Source organism: Ruditapes philippinarum, unplaced genomic scaffold (genome assembly GCF_026571515.1).
Source record: "Ruditapes philippinarum isolate M1 unplaced genomic scaffold, ASM2657151v2 ctg19152_1_1_1_1, whole genome shotgun sequence".
Taxonomy (NCBI): domain Eukaryota; kingdom Metazoa; phylum Mollusca; class Bivalvia; order Venerida; family Veneridae; genus Ruditapes; species Ruditapes philippinarum.
The window spans coordinates 2195-15556 of record NW_026858938.1 but is presented as its reverse complement, the minus strand read 5'-3'; the positions used below and the strand labels follow the sequence as shown (position 1 = coordinate 15556).

At 35.4% G+C, this 13362-nt stretch overlaps 1 protein-coding gene across 1 annotated transcript; it reads left to right on the top strand.

Moving 5' to 3' along the window:
* Positions 1-5064: 5064 nt before the first annotated feature.
* LOC132754742 (perlucin-like) lies at positions 5065-12960 on the top strand. The gene is made up of 3 exons (XM_060745429.1): positions 5065-5590; positions 9318-9417; positions 9625-12960. The coding sequence occupies exons 1-3, from the start codon at positions 5441-5443 to the stop codon at positions 9855-9857; spliced, it is 483 nt and encodes a 160-aa protein (XP_060601412.1). The 5' UTR covers positions 5065-5440; the 3' UTR covers positions 9858-12960.
* Positions 12961-13362: the final 402 nt, after the last annotated feature.

Sequence of the window (13362 nt, the reverse complement as noted above, 5' to 3'; positions counted from 1 at the left end):
AAATGTAAATAATTGTTTTAGCTTATATATTGCCATTTCCTTATGTCTCCTGTGATACTCAGAATCAATTTCGCAGAATTACCATATAAGTGGGAGGTTAGGGTCTGACATGTGGTTCGGGGTATAGTGTGTCTGTTGGAATACTCTGGTATTTTGCCGAGGTTTGAGTCGAAAATTGTCAAATACATGTTTTCAGCTCATTCTTGCCAATTCGGGCTGGCCTCTGTGAGGCTGGTATAAGTGGTGGTCCCGTCAGGAATATTTCCCGACCTTAAGCCGAAAATCGAAATGTAAATTTTCATTTTGGCTCATATCTCACCTTCTCTATATGTTTGGATTCTGAGGGGTCAAACCATGAGTATAGGTTGTCTGTTGGAAAAACGCTGACATTCTGCCGACTTTAAGCCAAAAATCGAACTGTGAATGGTAATTTCAGCTCATATCTTACAATTTCTGGCTGTACCCAAAAAGCTAATTTGGGAATATTCTGGTTTTCTGTAAACAATAAGCCGATAAAAAGTGTTATATCTGCTCAAAGCTCACCATTTTCAGCTTTCTTTTGTGATTCCAAGGTTCAGTTCAACAGAAACCCATTAACATATATGATTAGTCACGAAAGACCAGCGAGGACATTTCAATTTCATGAATTCCCGATTATATCTTCGTGAATTTACGAATTCAACTTTCGTGAGTTAACGTTTTTTCAAAACATACGGAAATCACGAATTTACGATTTACTTCAGGAATTCACAACTTCAAACTTCATGAATTCACGTTTCAACTGCACGAGTTGACGATTTTAACTCTCTTATTCACGATTTTCAACTACATGAATTCACGGTTTCAACTTCACGAATTCGTGGAGATGAACCCAAGAATTCAAAAAGCTGAAATATCAACATCAGTCTTTGGTACTCAGGGGTCCGACTATTTGTCGCTGTAATACTATGCTATTGTGGTCATTTTGGATCAAATAAAAAAAATTCTGACTTGTTTCTATGAGTTGTAGGCCCTATTCAGCTTGATTTGGATGGACTTAAAATTGATCCAGACAGTGTCCTTCAGGGAGTCGGTGGGACTGTTCCGCCTTGGGCTTATGGTTCCCCGACGGTAAATATTAACCTTTTTAAATGTGGAAGGGTCGTCAGGTTCCCCTTGGCATTTCAAAAGGAAGTTTCTAGCAATTGGGGGGGGGGGGACCCGTGAAGATTTTGTGCATATTTATACGGACGATTCGAGGGTGGGTTGCAGGGTGGGTGCGGCTGTTTGAGGGTGGTTTTGCATCTGGTATGGGGTTACCAGGTAGTGCGTCGATTTTTGCTGTTGGGGCGGGGGCTGTGGGTTAGGCGTTGTCGTGCGTGGTGAGGCGTACCCGTGGTGGGTTTGTGGTGTTTTCTGGCTCGCTTTTTGTTTTGGTGTCCATTGGGGATAAACAATCTTGCAGTGTCGTGGTGGGGAAGCTTCTTTTGCGGTTTCGTGGTGGGCTTGAGACGGAGTCTGTTGTGTTATGTTGGATTCCGGGTCCATGTGGGGTGGGGGGGGGGGGGTGGAGGGATTGGTGCTTTGGCTGGCGCGGTCGGCGTCCGTTGAATTTTTGGGGGGGCTGGCTTGTTATTACCCTGCTTGTGGGGATTGGGGGCCGGCTGTGGGTGGACTCGTGTCGTTTGGATGGTGGGCGGGTTGGGACAAGGCCGTTTTTAATGGGCTTCACGGTGTGGACCCGTCTCTTGATGTTTCACCGTCTCTGTCTCTGTCAGGCCGCAGTGGTCGGGCAGTTCTTCGATGCCGAGCTGGACACGCTGGAATTGCCCGCTCTTGTCTCCTCACGAGTGACGAAGCCCCTTTCTGTGTCTTGAATGTCATGATTTTTCACAGGCCCGTAATAGATTTTATTGTGTAAATTCACTCGAAGAACTCTTTAATACAGTTCCATCAAAACTCATCATTGATTGTTTCAAAGAGACAAACCTGTTTTCTAGGATCTAAATGGCTCATTTATATTGTCATTTACAAAGTTTAACCTCACATTTTAAGCCTATTTTAGCATTCGACACGGTAAGGACAGTTGTGCGTTGACGTGCCGTAAAAATAAAAAAAAATAAAAAAAAAGAAAAAGAAAAAGAGAGAAGATTCGGTTGGGGTGGGGGGGGGGGCAGGGAACGTTTGTCATTCAACAGTCAGTATATGTTTAGGTAAAGAATATCAATGATAACGAGTCTTGCTGTAAGATGAAGTAACAAACTATTAAAATGAAATCAAAAACATGTACGGCGTTATTCTAGTTATTTTAAGCTGATCATGTTAACCTTCCCTGTTAGGGTTTTTCCGTTAATAAATTGCTAATTTTCTTTTTTAGGATCGTTGAATGTCCGTCGTCTGTTGTCCGTCGTCCGTCCACACTTGTTCGTTAACATTCTAGCGGTCACATTATTTGTCTCAATCATCATCAAACTTTGTCAGGATGCTTGTCTAGGTGATTGCTCGGATGAGTTCGAATATGGGTCATCTCGGATGAAAAACTAGGTCACCGGAGCTAAAAATAGAAAAAACCTTGTTAACACTCTAGCGGTCACATTTTTGCCTCAATCATCATCAAACTTGGTCAGGATGCTTGCCTAGGTGATAGGTCGGATGAGTTCGAACATGGGTCATCTCGGATGAAAAACTAGGTCACCGGAGCTAAAAATAGAAAAACCTTGTTAACACTCTAGTGGTCACATTTTTGCCTCAATCATCATCGAACAAACTTGGTCAGGATGCTTGTCTATGTAATAGCTCGGATGAATTGGAACATGGGTCATCTCGGATGAAAAACAAGGTCACAGGAGCTAAAAATAGAAAAATCTTGTTAACACTCTAGTGGCTACTGTTTTGATCTAAATATCCTATAAATTGGTCTGAAAATTTGTTTTGATGATTTCTAGGTCAAGTTCGAATATGAATCACCTGGGGTTAAAAACTAGGTCACTCTGCCCAAATAAGGAAAAAACTTGTTTACATTCTAGTGGTCACATTTTTTACTCAATTAAAATCAAACTTGGTCAGGATGCTTGTCTAGGTCATTGCTCGGATTAGTTCGAACATGGGTCATCTCGGAAGAAAACTAGGTCACCGGAGGTAAAAATAGAAAAAATCTTGTTAACACTTTAGTGGCTACTTTTTTTATCCAAGTATCCTGGAAATTGGTCTGAAAATGTGTTTTCGTGATTTCTAGGTCAAGTTCGAATATGGGTCACCCTGGGTAAAAAACTAGGGCACCCTGCTCAAATATGGATTATCTCTGTTAACACTCTAGTGGTCACATTTTTGACTCACCTGTAATAAAACTGGGTCAGAATGCTTGTCTAGGTAATTGTTCGGATATATTAAACGTGAACTTTGTTATTTGTGTAATTTTCCAATAACTATTTTTCAATTGATTTTTTATAAATTTATATGGTTTATTATAATTTCGTCGAAATGAAGAGCACCATGAACAAAACTAAAAAGGAAAAATCAAGAATACAAAACCGATTGTTCAGAATTTAGAAATTCAAGGGACGTTATAGAGAGGACAGAAATTGACAGGGGGTGAAGATTAACTATGGTAAAAACCCTCAATTAAGACAAACATCGTGATTGGACCAAAGTGGTCGTAATTCAGGGTTGGTCTCAATTGTGGATATTCTTATCAAATAGCTTACATACTTTATGACCATGACTTTATAACCTACAAATACAATATCAAAGTATGTTATAATATTTAATATGATTAGAAGCAAAACATATTTCTGAAGACATCTAATATCAAATTCCATTTGTTGTGATTTAAATATTAATTATAATATGATGTGCATAATTCAACTATCATATAAGAAATGAATTCTTTACAAATAAATGTGCCGAAAGCAGAATTAAACTACAGTGACGCACAATTTTACTTTCTCAACTAATTTCAAATAATAACCCATTAACTGTTGTTAACACCGTCATGCCAAAGAGCATTCAAATAGAAAATAACAACGAATTTGTGATTAATTATAGGTAGGTGTTGAGTTTAACATCAGTGGTCTCAATAGTGGGTTAAAAAAGAGACAATAAAACAAGGACTTTGGGACTGAATCTGGTTGTTTTAAAAGTGGATAAGCAGGGTGGTCTTAATTCTGAATCATGTTAACATAAAGAACAGAAAATTCCGTTCTTTTATTGAATGGTCTAAATAGCGGGGTGGTCTTAATTCTGTGATGGTCTTAAGAACAGAGAGTCTACTGTTTGAAGTAGAATTTGCTTCGGATAGCTGGGCAGTTTGAACAACCAATATAAAAATAAAAATGTTCTATAGAGTTGCCTGCTTTCATCAAACATTCTCCTTTTTGATTCATCGTTATAAAATTCAATAAAGGGACATGGTGAATATGAACAACAACGGCGTAATGCTCAGCTTTGTTATATCTATTGACAAGGTTGTCTCCCTACCATTTGTAATTCAGTTTAATTTAGTTTTAGAGTATAAGTTTCGAACTGGCCAGGGTCAAATTTACAAATAAAAATCAAATTTGAAATAAAATCAGATATTTGACCTTCTAAATATCTAAATATCAAATAATTGGAAAAAATGCGGGATTTAAAGTTTGGTAGGTAAATGGCTATGCGGATGTTAATATTATTTGCAAATATGTCGTTATCTCCTGTTTGAGGACATTTCTATTTTATCAAGGTCAAATTTTCAGAATTGAACAAAAATAGTAAAAGGAAGAAAAATTGTGGTACTTAATGAATATTAGAACTTAAGAAGGCAGGATACCAGAGTATTCTCGACGGACACACATATACCCGCGGACACCCGGTCAGACCCCCTTACCATCCCACCATATGGGGTTCTGCGTAATTGAGTCTGGTCCCCATCTAGGCCGGCCGGAATTGGCCAGATATGAGCTGTATAGTACGATTTTCGGCTCAACGTCGGCAAAATACCAGAATATTCCCGACGGACACACCTATACACACGGACACACAATGCACTACACATAAATTCTTCAATCTGCTGTCGTTTTGTTTTTAATCTTATGAAGCCTTGATTTCTGTTTTTCTGGCTAGCCGGAATAGTCGGAGATCGATGTGATAAGTAATTCGACACTATATTATTAGCCAATGGTCTTTTGCATAGGTTTTACTGTATCATCTCTGGTCAGCCTGTATAGCCGGAACCGGATTCCGGCTAGCCGGAGTAGACGAAAATGAATTCCGGCTGTCCCGGCTATACACGCTTCATGTAAAAGTGCACGTTTTAATTTCAATTTGTAATAAACAGGAGTAGTACGTTAACCCTTTGAGGATATAATTATAATGTTGACATTATGAATACTCTAAATTAGAAAACCCGTGAGACCACACATGTGCGCGTTCATTTTTAGTATGCCACCATGATGAAGTAATAATTTTAAATCCTATACTTGTATTAATGAAACTATTCTTTGTTTGTTTTATTACAGCTTTGAGCAACAAATTTGAGCGGCAGACGTCTACAGGATGTCCAATAGATTTTATAAAACACGAAAATTCCTGTTACCACATCTTCGCTACACCCACTTTAAAATGGTGGGAAGCCATGGTTAGTTATACAGTTCTTGGCACATTATGCCTAAAAACAAATACATTTGTTGCTCTCCAGTAAGGGCAAACATGAATTTTATAATGTTTAAATAATACGGAATGTTGATGCTTGTAAAGAAGTAGCGATAAATTGATCAATGTGAAACAATTCTTAGCTCTTCTAAGCTTACTCAGGGTGAGCTTTTAGGATTGTTGAATGTCCGTCGTCTGTCGTACGTCCACACTTGTTCGTTAACACCCTAGCGGTCACATTTTTGCCTCAATCATCATCAAACTTTGTGTATGTCAGGATGCTTATTTAGCTGATACAATGGTAGGATACTACGTCATCGCGCACCTGCTGAATGCTCCCACTTGGACCATTTTTTTCATCGACTCGAAGGTAAAATACAATTTTATTATAAGAAAACGAGTATTAAAATATCATTTAGCGCACCAAAGAATGGCTATAGTACTTGAGATAATTGTTTAAAAAGTTCATAGATTCATTGCCTAGTTTAGGCCTGAAAACGGGATAAGTGTTTTTCTCTAAATGCTCCCACTCGGACTTTTACCGAAACATATAAGAAATAAGGTTCAAAACCTTCTTGAAAATTATTTGTAACATACCGGAACATAAACCGAGTCATGTTTACTCATTTTCTAGATTAGTATCAAATATTTCTATTCAAAAGTCAGTTTTAAAAGTTTTTTGTTTTTTTATAAAAATGGAAAATGCTCCCACTCTGACTCGATTTCAGAGATGCCCCGACTCGGACCCAAATATATAAGCTTTTATGGATTATTCTCACAATTTTTACACCATTTTGTCAATAACTATTGTGTTTGGCAACATTAACCTTTTCCTTTATTTTATTCGGAGGAATGACGTCGTTGGGCAGGAACAAGGCGCCATGGCAAAGTTTCAACTGACAGGATCACTTTACAAGGTGCACTTGGCTTGTGTTGGATCAGAAGGGATGATTCAAAATTATTGCCAACAACAAAGCTAGGACGATAAGACTTTAAATGGACAGTTTGAATCTCAAGAATAAAGTTTTGTTATGATGTTAAAAAATGGTGGTGCTTTATAAAGAAGTCATTTAACATTGTTTAGTACCATATACTAGATTAAGATTCTGTTGGACTCGTACACATATTAATGGCCTGCATTTACTCAATAATTGTTGACTTTAATATCTTGTAAATAATTTGAAACCCAATGATTTGCGTTTCTTAAACTTGTGATATAGATTTAAAAACAACTTAATGGTACATTTATGAACATAAAGAAGTCAATACCTATCGGTTGATTTGAATAGTTTATTAACCCTTTCCCCCATGAGCATATTGTGAAAAATGGCCATTTTCACTGAAAAGCCTCCTGTTACAAGTTCAAACTGCTATGAAACTATGAAAAAGGCTTCAATACTAATCAAACTTGGCACAAATGTTGACTGGACCATTGCCTTTGTAACGACCTGCTCAGTCTTAAATTTCCTGTTACCATGGCAACGAGGGGGCATCTCAAAATTGCCAAAAATCACTTTTTTGCCTCGATTTTAACCATCAAAATTTATTTCAAAGTGCTGCAACTTCTCAAGGGATTGAGATAGAGTCAAAGGCTTTTCGGGGTTGGTTACACGTTACCATATGATCGACCTGGGGTCAATTTAAGCCTCTCACAAGTCCAAAATTTTCTTGGCGATGAGGGGGACTCCGCCACCCTTCAAACCCCCCAAACAGAAGGGGGCACATCCCCCTTCTGGCAACCCCCTGATGTAATATTTGGATGGGGGGCGGCGCCGAAAAAATGGTCACTTTTTTTAACAACATTTCTCAAACAAAAGACAGTGTTTGGGGCCTAAATAGGGCATTTTTTCACTGTTTGAGGCCTCAAAAAGGGGGGGGGGGGCAAAAAGCCGTCGAAACACGCTTATATAAGGGAAAAGGTTAAAGAACAGCATGTAAATCATTTTTGTCATGAACTGGTTAAAAAGTCAATGTACTGCCATACCATGGCATATGAAGCATGTATCAAAATTATTGACAACTTTGACAATTTTAAGTATGAAAGTTATCACCTGTGCATATTTAACCTAAAATAACAAAATTAAATAAATAAGAAAACAAAGATCACAGTTATTTCTTTATCACAGTCTTTACCATATATTGGTAATTAAAGATCTTGTAAGGTATATTTCAGGTTGTTACCAATTGAAATTTATATATATGTATATAATTATGCTACTAAAACAATTTTCAAACATTAAGGAATATGTAAAATACGTACTGCAATTCTTGTCCACATTATATGTAATCATTTAAATATACATGTATGCATTCATTTCTTATACATATAATAGAAAATATATTTCTAATTACCTCCCTTTATGAAATGTAAATTGGGTATAATCTTTACAAATAATGCTTTTTGGAATATACAATATTGATAAATCTTCATTTGAGCATTATATTTATGATATAAAACCATAAAAAGTTGATTTCAGGATATTTAAATGACGTTAAAATAATAACAAACATACAAGAGGGAGTCACAGAGAGTAAAATCCCCCAACGTAAAGGAGGAAATACATTTCATAGGGGAAGTAACCCTTACATACATGTAAAAATTCCAAGTAATGACACTCGTGAAAATAAATTACAATCATACAAGAAGGAATCACAGACAGTAAAATCCCCCACCGAAAAGGAAGAAATACATTTCAAAGGGGAAGTAACCCTTACAAACATGTAAAAATTCCAAGTAATGACACTCGTGAAAATAAATGAAAAGTTATAACCTAGAAATAATAAATCATGACAAAAATAACACTCCAATGAAAAAAAAGAAGAAAAAAAAACAACAACAAAAAAGCATTGAAGTGAACATTTCTGGTCCTTATGCTCTGCTATTCACTTCTATTAAACATGTTCAATATAAAGTTTCAAGTTTATATCTCAAATACCTTGATAGGTATGGTCCTTGCAATCTAATCATGGTCAATACAAAGAGCAATAACTCCAAATCTGGAGAGTTGTCATTCAAGTTTGCGGTATTTTACTTTATTGAAATCTATCCTCTAGTGAAGTTTCAGATGAATATTTCCTCTATGACACATTGTCCAAAAATTAACGCAAAAACTGTACAAAATACGGCTACTGTTTTGATCCAAGTATCCTGGAAATTGGTCTGAAAGTTTGTTTTGATGATTTCTAGGTCAAGTTCGAATATCGGTCACCTGGGTAAAAAGCTAGGTCACACTGCTCAAATACGGATAACCCTTGTTAACACCCTAGTGGTCACATTTTTGACTCACCTGTCATGAAACATTGTCAGAATGCTTGTCAGGTCAGGTCAGGTCAGGTCAGCAAACAAGGGCCATCATGGTCCTCTTGTTAACAAAAGTAGAAAAAATGTGAACAAAGTAGTATTTTGACTTCCATACAAAATACTTATGCACTATAAACTGTTCTTTTTTGACAAAAAGGCAACAAATGAAAAAAATGCTCCAGGTAATTGACATTGAGTAACTTTTTGGATACTATAAAAGAACACCAAAATTTAAATGCTTTTCAGAATTAAAAACAAAAAGCATTTCTGAGGCATAATGGGCCTTTAAAGAATTATTTATTCATTTATCTCCCTTGCCTTACAGACTTTGCCATCCTATAACTGACGCTCACTGTGGGGACTTTTTTGCTTTAAATATTCATATTTGTTTGTTTTTTTCCATTATTTTTAGGCATACTGTCAAATATATGGTGGCGGAGCGGGAACACTGGCTACGGTGGAGTCCGAATCGGAACAGCTGTTCCTTGAAAATGAAATGAAGAAAGCATTCCGTAAGTTTCTACTTATAAATTCATTAACCGTATGGTTCTTTTCAGCTAAATCTAACAGCTAACATCAAAAGTTTGTTTGTATCAGAGACTAATTTCATTGGTAAGTATTCATTCTGTTGCAATTTCTGACAATCAAATACCTGAGCTATGATAATTTCTTTATGACCTTTGACCTGCATTATACTTATTGATATTTTTTCCTGTCAGCAAACTCTTCCCGAAGACACTATTGGCTGGGGGCTAATGATGTGACGCATGAGGACACGTGGGTTTGGATAAAGAAAGACGAGTATGTTCAAGAATACACTCCTTGGGCACCGGGCGAACCAAACAACGAAGGTAAATCTGAAAATTGCCTGGGATTATATGATCGTTATCAGTATAAATGGAATGATGCGCCGTGCAATGAACAACAGGGCTTCATTTGTGAACTTCCGTAAAATAAACAACTTTTTCTTCAACATTTATTTAATTCATAAAACAGGTGTTTGTGAACGTGTACTCACTTGCGTTTTTGTGCGTGTGTGTCATTGAGTTTAGACACTTCTTTTATGTAACACTTGTTAAACTCTTCAAATCCATTTCAGTTGAAAATATTTCAACATTTCAGTTAAAGCGGCCTTCAGCTTTTTTTGTTGGAAAAACAATTCTGTGTTGTTTCAAATTAAGTTTTTCAATAATTTTATCTTAGAAAAGTGCATCTTATCACTTTTAAGCCTTCTTCAAAACAGTATCCAGAGAGCTATTTGTGACGTGTCAGTGACGTCTGAGATCGGAATCAAAGTGCTGAAGGCACTGCAGTTGGGACGTACCTGAAGGATCAAAATTTCCATTTTTTACTATTTCAAGGACAAAAGTGTAAAGGACGGAGGTTTTCTTAAGTTCACAATGTGTTTTTTTTTCTTTAATCATCTAAAATCTCAAAAACACCATTAGAAACATATTTTCCTCCCATAAGCAACCTTTTTACCCACAAGTACAATTTAGTCTGTATGGAATGAACACGGATATTTATCTATAATATTACTTGAGTCCATACAGACAGATGGTTAAGACCGCAACTGTATTCTCTCCCTTTTTGGGAGCATAAATTATAATAACATGCTAAATCTCCATATGGTTCTATATCAGATACCAGTATGATGAACCTTGCTTTTGTACCTTTTGAGTAATATCAGAATTCAGATTTCATTGACATACAGGAGGGGTCAGCCTTTAGTCCCCTCTTGGTGAAAACAGAAGGGGGCTAATAACAACAATTTATTCTAGTTTCAATTCTCAGGTTTATTACTTTTCATTAAACTAGACAAGCTAAGATACATGTTATAACTTATGAAGTATGCTAGCTCTGAATGTATTTACACAACATTGCTAAACATTACACAATATTTTAATAAATTTTAGAATGTGCAGTCATATGTTACACAAGTCCCAGGAGCTTCAGTTCATGGAAACTTTTGTAGAAATCAGTCAAAACATCACCATTGATTTAATTTATCACTGCTGGGTAAGTGTGATGGTTTTGTTTGAAGCCAAAACAACTAGATTTAACATTATCCTTCAACACAATGTTCATGACTGGCCCTTTACTATTGACAGGGAATTCAACTGAAGTGCTAACTCAGACTACCCCTCTAAAATAGTCCAACTAGTCCTAAGTGTTCATGGTGGCTATACATTTATGATCACTATATCTGGAAACTGGAGATTCCCACAGACTGTGATGCTTATCTTCATTTGCTTGACAGTGACGCATGTCCACCTTAAAAAAATGCATTAACAATTATATGAAGTGCAATAATTTGCCCCCCAAAAAATGCTTATCTTATTTGTCTCTTCTTACATTTATAATGCAGAGCATTAGATTTATGTGTCTGTCATACAAAATGACTTTCAATAACACTATTTAAATATATTTGAAATACAATTTCTTTAATAAATACTCATAGTAATACTAAATTCCTTTTTTGTAATATTTTTTCTGTCACATATGTTCAGACATTATACAATTTATTTGTTTAGTCCGCATACAAATTAAAGGTATAATTATTTATTGGCTACAAATAAATGTAAATAGTGGTTAGTTTAATAACCAATATATATGTTTCAAAGATTATCCCTTCAAACTTTAAAAACAGCCTGTCAATTACGCAGATCTTAGCAATTGAGGCACACTAAGCAGAAAAATTGTCAATCAAAGGGTAGGGAAACATTTTTATACATATTTAAATCATTTGGTTGAGAAACAATCATTTCACAGCTGTGCTTTGCTATTGAATATTTTTTTTTCAATCTTGAATAATTATAAGGTAAACAATGTTCATAAGGATGAACTGTATTGTAAATTTTGCATACATATTGAGGTCTTGTTCATAGCAACAATGACTGTATTGTAAATTTTGCAGTTCCTTGTAATGCCCTTTAGGATTGATTTGTACCACCCTAAAACACCATACTATGATATTTCATGTAAGTGATCATTTTCAGCAAGGGAAAAAGACTGTCATAGGCAGTATCCTAATGCCAGTTGACAGAAATGTTTAAAGTATGTTCTTAACTAACACTATAATAAACTGTGATATGCACTGACACTCTTTTATTTTAGGCTGTACTGTATATGAACTAGTCTTGGACTATTTCAGTATGTAGATTAGAAATGCAAACTAAACAATTTCCTAGACATTTTGGGAAAAACTTTCTAGCACAGGTTAGGAAATTTTGCATCTTGATTGGGAAAAATATTCAGTACCATGTACAAAGTTGTCAATCCAACAAATTAAATATCATTCAAAGCATAAAAAACATAAACAATTGCAATGAAATGTGTTTTTGAACATCATCTGTCTGGTACCATATTGGATTGGAATGGAATGAAGAAAAATTGTCAGCTTTGATAACGGGAATTTTGACTCGATAATGATTTTTTTCTACACTTGAAAAAAAATAAGCATATTTGGCATTATTTGCCACTGGGAATGGGTCTGGTAATCTGGCCCGTGGTGACACTGGTAAAAAGGCATATGTTTTTATGAATAATTTTTGGAAATCATTTTGATTTGTGAAATATACATCAAATATTATACAAGTACCTGTTGTTTGTGATAATCTTCTTGTCTTTCTTTAATCTTATACTTTTTTCTAGCTACATGTACCAGCCTTTCCAAGTGTATATGGGAGTAAATGATCTTTTATTTCCCTGAAAATATCAATTAAGAGATTTCATCTTCAAAATTATCTAATACTACTCTTAGTGTGTGTATATACAAAGTATATATATGTGTACACCATGATATGATTGTGTAAAGCATGTAATGACAAAAACTTTGACAATTTATGATAATAATATTTCTTCATATTACTCTACAATATTATCACTTAAATAGAAAATGTTCTTATTCATTTTAGTATGATATTTATTTATTACATGTATATTTGTGAATAAAATGTGAATATCAGTTTTATCAAAAATTGTTTAATGTCTAATTAACACTGATTAAATTACTTCAACAATGTAGTGAGAACAGATATAGATCATTTCCAACAGCCTTGCTGTTGTGTTAACCTTTTTGCCACATGGTTGTGTGTCTGCCTTGTAATCAAGAGGTCTGGGGTTCAAATCCCTTTCAGTGCCTGAAGATTTTTCAGGTTAACAATTATCATGGTGGCAGTGATTTTTTTTTCAATTTTCAAAACAACCTGTGGCTTTCTGAAGTGGAAAATATAGCTTGATAAATCAGAAAAGGGGAAAATCAAATTCCAAACACTAAGAATGGAATTTACCCATACATTTAAAAAAATTCAATTTTAATTCAAGGTATTTTGACATGACGGGACTGAAAATATTTTTTCCAGATGTACCATTTGATGTAAGTTTAGACCACTAATCTTTGTGCAAACTTTCAGATGATTCGCGCACTTCGTTTTTCAAGAATAATTATTCAAAGA

Excerpts from the sequence above, each read along its gene's own strand:
- LOC132754742 (XM_060745429.1), top strand. The coding sequence starts at position 5,441 with ATGAAACTATTCTTTGTTTGTTTTATTACAGCTTTGAGCAACAAATTT. Across the intron at positions 5,591-9,317 it reads TAAAATGGTGGGAAGCCATG|GCATACTGTCAAATATATGG; the intron begins GTTAGTTATACA and ends CATTATTTTTAG. Across the intron at positions 9,418-9,624 it reads TGAAATGAAGAAAGCATTCC|CAAACTCTTCCCGAAGACAC; the intron begins GTAAGTTTCTAC and ends TTTTCCTGTCAG.